At 43.8% G+C, this 16,061-nt stretch overlaps 2 protein-coding genes across 3 annotated transcripts; both read left to right on the top strand.

Annotated features, from left to right (window-relative positions):
• Positions 1–344: 344 nt before the first annotated feature.
• Positions 345–3,992, top strand: LOC139447641 (tumor necrosis factor ligand superfamily member 11-like). Its single transcript, XM_071229054.1, has 3 exons — positions 345–830; positions 2,184–2,292; positions 3,385–3,992. The coding sequence occupies exons 1-3, from the start codon at positions 393–395 to the stop codon at positions 3,768–3,770; spliced, it is 933 nt and encodes a 310-aa protein (XP_071085155.1). The 5' UTR covers positions 345–392; the 3' UTR covers positions 3,771–3,992.
• Positions 3,993–10,168: 6,176 nt separating this feature from the next.
• On the top strand, positions 10,169–15,122 carry LOC139447854 (tumor necrosis factor-like). 2 transcript variants are annotated; one of them, XM_071229332.1, is made up of 4 exons: positions 10,169–10,709; positions 11,568–11,595; positions 12,194–12,283; positions 13,339–15,122. In XM_071229332.1, the coding sequence occupies exons 1-4, from the start codon at positions 10,392–10,394 to the stop codon at positions 13,722–13,724; spliced, it is 822 nt and encodes a 273-aa protein (XP_071085433.1). In that variant the 5' UTR covers positions 10,169–10,391; the 3' UTR covers positions 13,725–15,122. The 2 variants fall into 2 exon arrangements, with proteins under 2 accessions (XP_071085433.1, XP_071085434.1); XM_071229333.1 differs by lacking the exon at positions 12,194–12,283.
• The last annotated feature ends 939 nt before the right edge of the window (positions 15,123–16,061 follow it).

Raw genomic sequence — 16,061 nt, 5'->3', positions numbered from 1 at the left:
CACGGGTCACGCAAACAATCACAGTATGCATTTACGAATGCATAGTATTACATATCAACCCGTGTGAAGTGAACTGCAAATACCCGCTTTGAAGTCGTGACTTAAAGCTCGGGTTGTGTTGTTCGTCTCGCGATACGCGCTTTGAGGTCAGGCGAGATTCGTGTCAAGTAAAGCTCACACAACAAACACAGACAAGACGCTGTGCTACTTTGTACGTAATCAATATGCGACATGAGACGTGTAGTTCTGGGAAGCTAGCGTGTGTCTAAAATTATCCTAAGCAGTCATACAGTTAAGAAACCCGTCAACCAGGATGTAGGTATAAATAGACCCACGCAATGCAAGGGGAAGTAACTCGCGCTTGACGAGGCACTACAAGCAGGAAACCCACGATGTCTTCCTCTGTCTGTGAGAGGCTTCTCCCGAATGGATTCGACAGTTTTGGAAGAAAGAAAGTGAAGGTATTCACCACATCACACACCGGGGTATATCAGCCTGTCGTGTGTCCAAACCCAACGAAGGGGATCGCCAGAAAACAGAACCAGCGGCCATCAACATGCTTTTGTGTCGTTGTCCTTTTGGTATCAATGGCTATCAACGTTGCTTTAGTGAGTTGGTACATGTACATAAGACTGAACGTGAATACGAACGCCGAGGTTCAGTTTGATGCTGATATGTCTAACTCTATATGTGTGAGGTGCGATTCTCTTCACCTTCCGGAACCGGACAATTCGCCGTTAATGTCAAAGGTCAAGGTCATAGACCTGGGTCAGAAATCCTCGTTGTGTTGCCTGGATCATTCCGAACATCTACAAACTCTACTCAACCTTGTAAGTATAATATATGCTCGCAACTACGTATTTACATTAAGCATAAGGTGAGGTAAAATGGGGTTTAACGTCGCGTCCAAGATTATTGCACTTATATAGCGACGTGCATGTGCGTGCGCGTGCGTGTGCATGTGTGTGTGTGTGTGTGCGTGTGCGTGTGCGTGTGTGTGTGGCTGTTTTTATTAGTCCGGACTGATGCCGATTTATAGTGCTAGCTCACTGAGATACCATGCCGCAGTTTAACATGAATACCCCTTCAGACACAGTATACTGACTCCGAGCCGACCAGTCCTTGTTTAGCCCCTTAATGCCGAGCGCCAGGCAGGTTAACAACTTGTACCATCTTTTAACGTCTTTACGTATGACGCGGCCGAGGATCGAACCCCGGACCTTCCGCTCTCCGGGCGGACGCTCTACCACTAAACCACGAAGGCTGTCCAAGCATACATAAGCAAATATATGCACATATATATGTACACATTGTATAAGACTTTCATATATAGTATATGAAAATTATCCAGTTGATCCTGGCTTCGTTTAAAACTTCAAGTAACATTTTCACTGTTATATTGGACGTAAGGACCGATCTTTTGATATTCTAGGGAAGGCCTGGGATTTTGCGTGGAGGATGGATATTATTTCAGCTAAAAAAAATTAAATATTGTTATCAGTGAGACATCTTGTTGCAACCTATCCCACCCCACTCCCACCCGAGAATATATATTGGTCGGTCCCTAAGCCCTAAATTAAACACAAATGTCCCACCTTCCTTTCGACTGAGAAACTTTGTTGGCCTTGTCATACTCAGTATTTTACTTTCGTTTTATTCAATTAAATATGTACGTGACTTGTCATTCTGAGTATTCTACTTTCGTTTTATTCAATTAAATACGTACGTGGCTTGGCATTACCATTCGTAGTATTCTACTTTCGTTTTATTTAATTAATACGCACGTGACTTGTCATTCTCACTATTCTGCTTTCGTTTTATTCAATTTAATACGTACGTGACATGTCATTGTCATTCTCAGTATTCTACTTTCGTTTTATTTAATTAAATACGTACGTTGCTTGTCATTGTCATTCTCGGTATTCTACTTTCGTTTTATTTAATTAAATATGTACGTGACTTGTCATTGTCATTCTCGGTATTCTACTTTCGTTTTATTTAATTAAATAAGTACGTGACTTGTCATTGTCATTCTCAGTATTCTACTTTAGTTGTATTCATTAAATACGTACGTGACTTGTCGTTATCGTTTGTGTATATAGCTTCTCTTTGTCTTTGTTGTGTATTTGTAAATTCTGTAGTGTATGAAATGTCACTGATCGTGATGTTCCCGTATATAACAGGTTGTAGGGGAGTACTATCACTACAGCCAGAGGGCCACGGGGACAGAAGCTTTCAGTCTCAGACCCAACAATTCTGCCCACCTTTACCTCGACGTACACAGAAATAAAGGTTTGTCATATGACTGGATTCTTGGACACTGTTTGTGTTAGAGATGAATAAAAGTCATTTCCATCATCATAAGAACTCTCTGCTAAAAGAACACATGCTTTATTTGTGGTAGAATACAGTCAGCTTGCATAATCTTGTTATGTTTGTTATATAATATACAGTCAGTATGCATAATTACGTTATATTTGTCGTGTGATTTCGATACAACAAGTCACACTGGTGCACATATGATTGATTTCCGTCTTCTAGTTCTACAGCGTTATGATTGGTTTGTTTGTTTGTGGTTTAACGCCACATTCAGCAATATTCCAGCTATATGACGACGGTCTGTAAATGATCGAGTGTGGACCAGGCAATCCAGGGTTTGATATCATGAGCATCGATCCACGCAATTGGGATCGATGAGATGCATCAACCATGTCGGCGAGCCTGACCACCCGATCCCGTTAGAGTTATGAAGCCATTTAAAATATGGAAATTCATGACGATATTCACACATGGGTTAAAATGACGTCACTATTGTTTCAACTGCAGATTATTTGTAGCGAATTGACAGTTAATTGACCTACTTTCAGCTATGTAAGTGCTGGTTCAAATGCAGCACGGGCATCAAAGAAAGAAGTTACATATTCTCGTTCTTTTTTTAAGTTTTCGGCAAATCCGATTACGCAGTATTTTGTAACTTTAAAGCTGCATTTGAAGTCGGCTAACGCACGCGTAACTGATATTCGTTACAAATAATGATAGTCGCCTGTCTCGCTGAACATTATCCCAAACGGAGAGCCTCGTGATGTGAGTTTGATTATTTTTGTTCTGTTTAACGCCGCACTCAGCAATATTTCAGCTATATGGCGATCTATAAATAATCGAATCTGGACCAGACAATCCAGAGATTGACATTGACCACTCGATCCCGTTGGTCGCCTCTTACGACTAACATAGTCGCCTTTTACGGCAAGCATGGGTTGCTGAAGACCTATTCTAACCTAGATATTCACGGGTCCATGATGTAAGTATCCAATGTAACAGAAATGATAACGATATATCAGAGCCTTTTTTAATCATTTAATTTTTTAATTTTTAATATTACAGCAAATCATCGCTTGACGTGGGTTGAGGACACAGGCTACGGAACGGCGCACACTACTGGTGGTGTCAGATATTCAAACGGTACACTGCGGGTACCCCAAGGGGGCGTCTACTTCCTGTACTCTCACGTGACCATCTCCCCTGATAACATCACAGATGGCCTTGACATTGTTCACTGTGTACAAAGGTATAATCCCCACTTGCCGCAGACCGGGAATCAGCTCCTTCTCATCAGCAAGATGTCGCTCAACAACCACGAGAGAAGAACGAGTTTCTTAGCAGCAAATCTCAAATTGCGACGACACGACGAAATATTCGTGGAATTCTCGGATCCATCGCTGGTGTACAACTTCTCACCAGCCAGCTATTTCGGGCTGCATCGTCTGTAGATATTTCTTTCATATATCATTAAGAAATTAGAACAATGATGTGTTCGTGTATGAGGGTTAGAAGATAATATTACCAAGGTACATCAATTAGGGTAAAGGAGAAATAATTAACATTGTATGTCGTGTAAGAAATTATTTGTTGATATGTAATCATTATAAACTGTAACTTAAACAAATTAACTTGGACTTAACTTATCTCTATCAGTATTATTCATAAAATGTCAGGAAATAAACTCTTGACGGTATATTTTGCATATTATTATTTATTTATTCATTGTTGAAATAATCGAATCTGGACCAGACAATCCAGAGATTGACATTGACCACTCGATCCCGTTGGTCGCCTCTGACGACTAGCATAGTCGCATTTTACGGCAAGCATGGGTTGCTAAAGACCTTTTCTAACCTAGATATTCACGGGTCCATGATGTAAGTGGTCATGTAGATAATCCATTTTAAGTGATAGGGATGCAGAGGTTGGCATCTCTTCAAACAGTACTTTATATTTCAAACAAGGGAATATGGTCGAGAAGTTTGACTTAAGATTCGGTTATATCGATAACCTTATATCGTTCTATAACGGTCAAATAGCCAATTCTTTTCCATCGATATACCCACCTCAACTAGAGGTGAGGTGAAATGGGGTTTAACGTCGCGTCCAAGATTATTGCACTTATATAGCGACGTGCATGTACGTGTATGTGTTTGTGTGGCTGCTTGTACTAGTCCGGACTGATGCCGATTTCTAGTGCTAGCTCACTGAGATACCATGCCGCAGTTTAACATGAATACCCCACTCAGACACAGTATACAGACTCCGAGCCGACCAGTCCTTGTTTTATCCCCTTATTGCTGAGCGCCAGTCAGGGTAACAACAAGTACCATCTTTTAACGTCTTTTGGTATGACGCGGTCGGGAATCGAACTCCGGACTTTCCGCTCTCCAGGCGGACGCTCTACCACTAGACCACGGATGCGGCCACCTCAACTAGAGATAAATTAAAGGAGGCTAGTGAGACCGTCTCATATGTTCATATTCAGATCTATGAATACATATTCAAAATGGCAAAAAAGCCTTCACAAGTTTGTATGACGAGATGGTTGACTTCAGCCTTCCAATAGTTAACTTCCCCTTTATCTCTCGCAATATTCCAGCAGCTCCAGCCTTTGGTGATTTATTTCACTACTTGTAAGGTACAATCTAGCATGCTCTTCCTATAAAGAGATGTCAAACAGCTCAAACGTTGTTTTATCAGGGTGCCACCATTGAAAGCCCGAGTAAAGCTTTTAAAACGTTTTGTGGTAGACATGCGGAGGAGTAAATTTGGTGTAAATACAGTAAACTACGGTTATAACGAATACGCTTATAACGAACTGACCGATGTAACGAACTTATTTTGTAGCCCCGTCTATGTGATGTATATATGCTGTATATATGCTTATAACGAACTACGGTTATAACGAACTAATTACAATATGTGGTCCCTTTGAGTTCGTAATAACCGTAGTTTACTGTAATGCTATTCCCTATTTTGACTTGTGCCATATGCCCGCATTTTTTCACATTTTATTTCAACAGTTGACTTGCAATTTTGCGAGCGTTTGTGATGGTAGTGGCCGATTGGGCAGGATACGCTCACCTTTTCTCGAACACCTGGTATCGTCACTATTTGAAAGCGATTCATAAAGTCATTCTCATGATATAGATTGAATCGTGAAATTATCTCTGCTCTTGGCAGATATTTCTTATGAATATGGAAAGGGTCAACCAAGTCAGCGAGCCTGACCACGCGATCCCGTTAGTCGCCTCTGCGATAAACATGGATTCCTGAAGACCAATGCTAACGCTGATCTTCACGGGGGATGTTCTGCGATATTGTCATTATCATCTGGGCACGAACCGATGACACGCAGTCAACCCAGTGACCAGCTTGACCGCCTGATCCATATAGTCTCACGTAGAATAAGTATACATGTAGGTTACTGGGGACCAACGAATCTCCACGGGCCATATCACCTCACATGTGTCCAAGCATAGCACACAGTGAGGGGACTGTGCAGAGTTGCGTCCCTTGGGCACGCCAGAAACCTATGATTGTGGGTTTGAATCCCGGTTCGTCCCGATTATGTTTCTAGGTTTGTCAGCACCATACCCGTGCTCGTGGGTTTAACCGAAGTGGTAAACGTACGCGTCTGAGACCTGCATCACTTCGGGCTTTCCTCCCACATTAAGATGACACGCCGCGATATAACCCAACTCACTCACTCACACAGTGAGGACAAGAGTATCATATGAACACACAATCAAGCCACGGTCATAAACACAATCAACAGAAATGGAAAACCTATATTTAGAATGTATATATTATGTGTGCTGTATTTCATGAAAGAATCATTGTCGCTTTTGAAGAACAGTTAATGAGATAAACGGAAACAATGCTGTGGTTGCCCATACAACGCCTAACAAGCATACGCTTGTCTAAATGAAATGGTTCAAACCAACCCTGTTTGTGTCACGGACCAAGACGGAATAGTTGGAGAGTCAGACATAGGCCCAAAAAGAAGAGTTGGAGAGTCAGACATAGGCCCTGACAGAAGAGTTGGAGAGTCAGACATAGGCCCTGACAGAAGAGTTGGAGAGTCAGACATAGGCCCAGACAGAATAGTTGAAGAGTCAGACATAGGCCCTGACAGAAGAGTTGGAGAGTCAGACATAGGCCCAGACAGAAGAGTTGGAGAGTCAGACATAGGCCCAGGCAGAAGAGTTGGAGAGTCAGACATACATGTAGGCCCTGACAGAAGAGTTGGAGAGTCAGACATAGACCCAGACAGAATAGTTGGAGAGTCAGACATAGGCCCTGACAGAAGAGTTGGAGAGTCAGACATAGACCCAGACAGAAGAGTTGGAGAGTCAGACATAGGCCCAGACAGAAGAGTTGGAGAGTCAGACATAGGCCCTGACAGAAGAGTTGGAGAGTCAGACATAGGCCCTGACAGAATAGTTGGAGAGTCAGACATAGGCCCTGACAGAAGAGTTGGAGAGTCAGACATAGGCCCTGACAGAAGAGTTGGAGAGTCAGACATAGGCCCAGACAGAAGAGTTGGAGAGTCAGACATAGGCCCTGACAGAAGAGTTGAAGAGTCAGACATAGGCCCAGACAGAAGAGTTGGAGAGTCAGACATAGGCCCTGACAGAAGAGTTGGAGAGTCAGACATAGACCCAGACAGAAGAGTTGGAGAGTCAGACATAGGCCCTGACAGAAGAGTTGGAGAGTCAGACATAGGCCCTGACAGAAGAGTTGGAGAGTCAGACTTAGGCCCTGACAGAAGAGTTGGAGAGTCAGACATAGGCCCTGACAGAATAGTTGGAGAGTCAGACATAGGCCCTGACAGAAGAGTTGGAGAGTCAGACATAGGCCCTGACAGAAGAGTTGGAGAGTCAGACATAGGCCCAGACAGAAGAGTTGGAGAGTCAGACATAGGCCCTGACAGAAGAGTTGAAGAGTCAGACATAGGCCCAGACAGAAGAGTTGGAGAGTCAGACATAGGCCCTGACAGAAGAGTTGGAGAGTCAGACATAGACCCAGACAGAAGAGTTGGAGAGTCAGACATAGGCCCTGACAGAAGAGTTGAAGAGTCAGACATAGGCCCTGACAGAAGAGTTGGAGAGTCAGACATAGACCCAGACAGAAGAGTTGGAGAGTCAGACATAGGCCCTGACAGAAGAGTTGGAGAGTCAGACATAGGCCCTGACAGAAGAGTTGGAGAGTCAGACATAGGCCCTGACAGAAGAGTTGGAGAGTCAGACATAGGCCCTGACAGAATAGTTGGAGAGTCAGACATAGGCCCTGACAGAAGAGTTGGAGAGTCAGACATAGGCCCTGACAGAAGAGTTGGAGAGTCAGACATAGGCCCAGACAGAAGAGTTGGAGAGTCAGACATAGGCCCTGACAGAAGAGTTGAAGAGTCAGACATAGGCCCAGACAGAAGAGTTGGAGAGTCAGACATAGGCCCTGACAGAAGAGTTGGAGAGTCAGACATAGACCCAGACAGAAGAGTTGGAGAGTCAGACATAGGCCCTGACAGAAGAGTTGAAGAGTCAGACATAGGCCCTCCGACCCCCTCATTCTCAACCACCTCCCACCCCAATCCCCTCATCCCCCACCACCTCCTCATAACCCACCACCCCCTACTCCCTCATTCTCCACCACCTCCCACCCCTTCAACCCCAACCCCCTTACCCCCCCCCCTTCAACCCCAACCCCCTCATCACCCCTACCCCCATTATTTTCCACCACCTTCCACCCCTTCATCCCCTACCCCTCCATCACCCACCATTTCAACCCCATATTCTCCACCGCCTCCCATCCCTTCACCCCCAACCCCCTCATCCCCCACCACCTCGTCATTCCCCACCACCTCCCACCCCTTCATCCCCAACCCCCTCATAACCCACCACCTCCCATCCCTTAATCCCCAACACCCTCATTCCCACCACCTCCAACTCCCTCATCCCCAACCCCTCCATCACCAACCATTTCCGACCCCATATTCTCCGCCGCCTCCCACCCCTTCACCCCCAATCCCTTAATCCCCGACCACCTCCTCATTCCCCACCACCTCCTCATTCCCCACCACCTCCTCATTCCCCACCACCTCCTCATTCTCCACCACCTCCTCATTCCCCACCACCTCCTCATTCTCCACCACCTCCCACCCCTTCATCACCAACCCCCTCATAACCCACCACCTCCTCATTCTCCACCACCTCCTCATTCCCCACCACCTCCTCATTCCCCACCACCTCCTCATTCCCCACAACCTCCTCATTCTCCACCACCTCCCACCCCTTCATCACCAACCCCCTCATAACCCACCACCTCCTCATTCTCCACCACCTCCTCATTCCCCACCACCTCCTCATTCTCCACCACCTCCCACCCCTTCATCACCAACCCCCTCATAACCCACCACCTCGTCATTCCCCACCACCTCCCACCCCTTCATCCCCAACCCCCTCATAACCCACCACCTCCCATCCCTTAATCCCCAACACCCTCATCCCCCACCACCTCCCACTCCCTCATCCCCAACCCCTCCATCACCAACCATTTCCGACCCCATATTCTCCGCCGCCTCCCACCCCTTCACCCCCAATCCCTTAATCCCCGACCACCTCCTCATTCCCCACCACCTCCTCATTCTCCACCACCTCCTCATTCCCCACCACCTCCTCATTCTCCACCACCTCCCACCCCTTCATCACCAACCCCCTCATAACCCACCACCTCCTCATTCCCCACCACCTCCCACCCCTTCATCCCCAACACCCTCATAACCCACCACCTCCCATCCCTTAATCCCCAACACCCTCATCCCCCACCACCTCCCACCCCCTCATCCCCAACCCCTCCATCACCAACCATTTCCACCCCATATTCTCCGCCGCCTCCCACCCCAATCCCCCAATCCCTTAATCCCCGACCACCTCCTCATCCCCCACCACCTCCTCATTCCCCACCACCTCCCACCCCTTCATCCCCAACCCCCTCATTCCCCACCACCTCCTCATTCTCGAACCTCCTCCCACTCCCTCATCCCCAACCCCTCCATCACCCACCATTTCCACCCCATATTCTCCACCGCCTCCCACCCCTTCACCCCCAATCCCCCACCACCTCCTCAATCCCCACCACCTCCCACCCCTTCATCCCCAACCCCCTCATAACCCACCACCTCCTCATTCCCCACCACCTCCCACCCCTTCATCCCCAACCCCCTCATCCCCCACCACCTCCTCATTCCCCACCAACTCCCACTCCCTCATCCCCAACCAATTCCCGCCCGTCCCGCTCCGAATATTACAGGAACGTCAGCTCTTAGGTTATATCAAAGATACTTACACCTGAAATAAAACAGCAATCTAGATTTAATAACGAAAGTAAAATCAGAAGCGCGATACCAAGATCTATAAACAAACCCATTTCCGAGAAATCTTGACGCACACAGAAATATTACCTCATGAATGTCAGTGCTGTGGCCCCACGACGCTCATAACAGTATTGATAATTCAACATATATATCGTCAGCTTTAGCCCGTAGCACAGTGGGAGAACAGTACGTTCTCCGTGCATGTTTGGTCATGTATGACCTCTGCATGGCCACCCTGCAGTGTGTGACTTCTTTTCATGGTGTTACGGTAATGTGTGTCTCTGAATACCCGTCAGAAGGATTACACGACGAATTGAAAAAGGAAAGTAGCTCGTCCAAGTAAATGCAAATTCTAAGTAACAGAGACGTCTCTATATTTGATAACAGCATATAACGAACCGTACATGGTCAATGCCTCTGATAGACTAGCCACTGTATTCAAAACATATGGCATAGTGCGTACCCACTTTCACTCTATCGGTACACATGTATGATACATATTAATCAGATTATACAATGCTACACCAGGCCTCAAGGAGGACTTCTAGCAAGTAAGCGCCTTTCTATTTAAAAGAAGGGGGTTGCCCAGGTATTTGAAAATCCCAATCGACCAGGAAGTCTTGTCAACATTCAGGTAGAATAATCTGTACGAACACTCGATCGGCCAGTTCACAGCGCATCTACATCCAACATGTCGGAATCCACAGAGTTCATATCAACCAACAGAGCTGATGTGCCCCTGTTTGGACCTGTTTGTGTTCGTATCAGTGTGGTGGGATCCCTTCTTGTCAATGTAGCTGTTGTGACATTGGTACTCTCCTTCGTAGTGGTAAAACATGATACAGACACGCCTCTACCCAATGCTGACACAGGCTCTGTGTGTTTTGTTTGCGATTATCTGGGTTCCGGTATCGAATCCAATGACACACTCTTCAGACTGGCCAAGGAAGGTAACCACACATTTTGCTGCCTTAAAGAAAAGGATGAACTTTCTCCTGCATTTGAACAGGTGTGTGTTTCTAGTTTGAATCGTACCCTATGTTTCCGTGTTTTTAGTTGGGTGATTGATTTGCCTTTGCATGTGTTTGTGACGCTCATATTTTCGAGGACACCTGGTATCACCATTTGATAATTCATAAACACATGCTCATGATATAGTCGGAATCGTACTTTCGAGTCTGCTTTTAACGGAGATTTCTTATAGGCACTGACAGAGTTTTGTCGTTTATATTTACAAAAGTTCACTGAATTTGGAATTTTAAGAGTGTAAAGCGGAATATATTATTGTATGTGTTCAAAACATGTTCCTACTGTATGGCGTCATAAAAGTTTGCAAATATTTACATCTCTGCTATCGACGCTCATGATATCAATCACTGGATTGCCTGGTCTAGACTCCAGATTATTTTACAGACAGCCGTCATATAGCTGGAATATTGCTGAGTGCGGCGTTAAAGAACAAACAAACAAACATCTCTGCTGCATTTATCGCAACCCTGTATATCATGTTTATCAGTGTTGTATCTGTGCTTCGTGTTACAAGAAGGAAGTGACATTGTGCGATAGCATTTGCCATACGACACGATATAGATAAGTAATACTCAACATCAACATGTCAGTTAATTATCTCACCTGACAACATCCGTAATTATATAGACCACTCACTCACTCACAACTACTATGACTATTTGTGTTTATGTAACAGATTAAAAGATTTTACCAACAAAAGATCACAAGCATTATAGCAACATCTGAGGTACTATTATGAATACTAATTTGTTTACCAATGTATTTTTATAAGATAAGTGTATTAAGTCATTTCTATATGTCTGCAACATAAGCCAGATTGTTAATATTGTTTTTGCAGATGGCTAAAGCTATATATAAAGGAAAAGGTATGTAAAAATAAATACTCACGCCAATATAAAATTATTAATTATTTTCTATATGATATAGCAAGAACTTAAATCGTCCCTTACTTTTTTTATTATCTCATACAAAATTATATTTTTTAATGATCTTGTGAACCAGACCATGATTCACGACGTATAAAAAATAAATTCAGATTAACATTAGTAAAAATACACGAACTTTTGTTGTCAGAAGACATATTTGAGAAAAAACTATCCCACAATTATTCTTCCTGGTCTAAAAGACAAAATCATGTTTGAAGGTGACTATGGTTCTCACTATCTGTCTACCCGTAAAGATCCGGGGTAGAATAGGCCTTCAGCAACCGATGCTTGCCATAAAAGGAGATTATGCTTGTCGTAAGAGGAGACTAACGGGATCGGGTGGTCAGGCTCGCTGACTTGGTTGATGCATGTCATCGTATCCCAATTGCGTGGATCGACGCTCATGATGTCAATCACTGTGCTGTCTGGTCCAGACTCGATTACTTACAGATCGCCGTCATACAGCTGGAATATTGCTGAGTGCGGTGTTAAACAACAAACAAACAAACAAACAAACAAAACTACCTGTCTGTTACAGCGGATGCTCCTCTCACGCCCAGTGTCACCGCTCCGTGGATGAGAGGTGCCACTGGAGCACATCTGTATCTGGACCCGGCAGCAATAAATGGTTTGTTTCTAAGGTTACCATAACTGTTTCTTCTTATTAGCGATGCATTACGAGGGTATTACTCACCAGACGGAAAACAAACAAAATAGGTTTTGTTCGCATCTCAGCGGACGGGGAAAGAAAGTATTTACCCACGTTTGGCGGCTAAAATGAAAACAAAAACAAGAAGTGGTTATTCGATGGTGATGTATTTAGTGCGGGTACCATTGTTATGTTTTGGACCTTACGTTTGCAGTGTTGTTTCGGCGACTGTTTTCAGTCTATTAACGCTGTGATAACGTTTGTAATTGTTCGGTCAACTCCATTTTTCAACTGTATACTTTCATTTGCCCATCAGTTTACAAAAAAAAGCAAAAAAATACACCAACCCCCCTACCCCCCAAAAAAACAAAACAACAACAACAACAAAACAAAACAAACAAAAACCAAAAACACAAACAAACAAACAAACAAACACACACAAAAAACAACAACAACAACCAAACAATGACAACTTGATTTGAATGTTACAACGCATTCATAGGTCCCGGTAACAAATTACCGTTGCTGAGCAGGTTGAGTTATGATTTTCTACCAAAGAGACACCCATGACGTACGGCTTTGGTATTGAAGTATTCTTTAAATAGGATCCATTCATAAAACTATGTTATTTCTTCAGATGTTATTTAATACACACACGTGGCTATAAATAGTACTTCTTCCCGGCTTTGGTGTCTTCGTGACCACGATCGTGCCTGACGCTTCCTTGTTCAACACTAAATCATCCGTGTGGGTACCGTTTCATTGTGTCACGAAAAATCCCAAGTACTACGTACACTACTCAATGTAATGTTCCAGGAATGGTAAAACCAGGAAGTCTTGTAGATACAGTAAACGGGTATGGTTGCGGAATGGTTGCATTCAGAAATGACGTTTACTGAAATCGGTATAGGCTGGATCTTCGCGGGGAGGTTGTTTCTAGTCGCTAAATGGCTGAAACATTGTCGATGCAACGTTAATGCTTAACTCACTCCTTAATAAAATTAATTTTGAGACACTTCATATTTTCGTTTCAGGCACCACACTGACCTGGAATGGCCGAGGACGGAACAACTTTGCCTTCATGTCTGGCGTTGTGTATCGAGATCGTAAAATACACATACCGTCGAATGGTCGATATCACGTATATTCCCACGTGACTTACAAGCAGAATAAGGACACATACGGTTACAAGACGTTCTTGCATCAGATTACCCGTGAACACCCGAGACAGCCGAAGTTAGGGGAGGTCACTCTTCTGGTTACCAAGAATAGCTACTCGACACATGAGCTATATCAATCCAGCTTCCTATCAGCCATCTTGGTCATGCGCAAAAATGACCGAATCGCCGTCAATGTTTCTGATGTCTTATCAGTTCACAAACAGTCCTCGCTTACATTTTTCGGTGTAAGGAAACTTTAGAGTGATTCGTCATTCCCTTCAGTGTGCCACTTATCCATCGATAAAGATGCATATATGTCAAGAGTGTTTGATTGGTCGTTGTTAACGCCGCACTCAACACATTCCAAGTTTTATTCCATACTAAAAGGCCTCAGGCCTGCAGTACAATTCTGTTTTCGGGAATGGTTGCAGATATGTATAACAGGTCATATTCTAATTAACATAGCGTGAATGAACATTGATAGTTTTTCTAATTAACATAGCGTGAATGAACATTGATAGTTATTCTAATTAACATAGCATTATAAATTAACATTGATAGTTATTCTAATTAACATAGCATTATAAATGAACATTGATAGTTTTTTAGATTATCTTTATCAGTTGGTGACATAATCGATATAAATGTTTGTTGAGTGGGATGTACATAAAAGGCAGTTCAATACTTCTTAGACGGTCGTATTTTGGACGGACTAACAGAAATGAAACTCATCTTCAATCACATTTAAACCACATTGTTAACATATTCTCAATTCTCTGGCTCTGTTTCTATGTCTGCCTACTTCTATCCTAAGTCTATGAGATCTGCATCTTAATTGTGCTGAATTGATTCTAAATCATTACAAATTTATATCAAACAAATAGTATTCTGGGGAAATAGTTGTCTTAAAAAGCTTATAATAATTGCATTTTTCTGAAGTTAAAACATGCGATCACCATTTTTGTAAATAAATATCCTTAAGTCTTTGGCGTATAGATAATCAAAATTATCCGGGTATAACTGCGGCCTGGGAATAGTCGCAGGGGGCGCAACCCTGCACACACACACACACACACACACACACACACACACACACACACACACACACACACACACACACACACACACACACACACACACACACACGCACTCACACACACACACACACACACACACACACACACACACACACACACACATACGCACACACACACACTAGTCACATGCGCAAACCTCTTGGCTCCGCGTATATGGTGACTGATAATGTAAGCACCATCCCACTCCATCGGGTGGCGCGCCATTGAGTCTCAGTCTTCCAAGACTGAAGCTGGATGGTTGACTTAACGGCAGAAATATAATTTCATAAATCTGATTGCGTGTGTTTGATCCTATATTCCCACTTTGAGTTGCATAAATGACCATACTTGAGACGCACAGGTGGCCCAGTCGTTCAAGATGAGCTGACCTGTGTCCCGCAATCGAGCAAGAAGCCGATGATCGTGGGATTGAATCCTTGATTCTTGGTTTGTCAATAACAAGAACTCGAAGGTTTTCGATACTGTTCCAAGCGGCATAAACGCAACTCACTCGCTAACTCACTCCCTCGTTGAGAGTCCGACCTCTAAATATTCGGGGAATATTATGTCATGTAAAATGAACGTGTGTACATTATAAAAACAATGAGTAATTCTACCAACAGTTTTGTGTTCAGTTCAACTCTCTAAACGATATGGTGAAATTTACCTGCTGTCCGAGAGTAATAATGATCATGAATGAGTTGGGTTTAACGCGCTTTGAATAGTATTCCAGTTATATCACGACTTAATGTTGGGGAAAACCCCGACGTGATGCAGGTCGTAGACGCTAATCGCTTTGGCGACACCCACGAGCACCGGTATGGCCATGCATATGGTGCTGACAAACCTAGAAACATAATCGGGACAAACGGGGATTCGATCATAGGTTTCTGGAGTGTCCACGACGACCCAGAATAACAATTCCTCACATGGAAGTGTTTAAATATGCTCACGTCTGGACAAGGTTAAACCGAATCCTGAAGAATTTGAAACCAGGATGAAACAGGTAAAAGCAGTATGCACAAGTCTGGACAGAGTCAAGCCGAATCCTGAAGAATTTAAAAACGGGAAAACGTCAACTTTGTGCGTCATCATGATACGAGGGTCATGTGGTGGCCTATGAACTAAGCTATAGAAGCCTTACCCTGCACATTGCACACTGATAGCGAACGTGGTAGAACAGACCAACCTTGTGATTCTTTACCCCAGCCACAGCTTGCACAACTTCGGCAAGGTTATCGGGATATGTAAACAGTCGTGTTCAAAATCTGTAACGCTATTAGATTCCATTCTACATGTATGTTGTTCCGATTTCACAAGGGTTAAGTTTATTGAATTATTAATTTCCTGATAATAATAATTTTCCTTTTTCTATTTCGCCATCACTTCGTCTTCTTGAAATTATACTTCCATCAACACCAATGACCTGCACAGGTCGATACTGTGTTCAGACAGGGCCTCCTGTTGTCTAGTCGGTGTTGACTCTTGTGTTTCTTGTGCAAAAGATAAAATTCATTCCTG

This window comes from Haliotis cracherodii, unplaced genomic scaffold, assembly GCF_022045235.1.
Source record: "Haliotis cracherodii isolate W230 unplaced genomic scaffold, xgHalCrac1.p SCAF_7, whole genome shotgun sequence".
Lineage (NCBI taxonomy): Eukaryota > Metazoa > Mollusca > Gastropoda > Lepetellida > Haliotidae > Haliotis > Haliotis cracherodii.
This window is presented reverse-complemented; position numbering and strand designations above follow the sequence as displayed.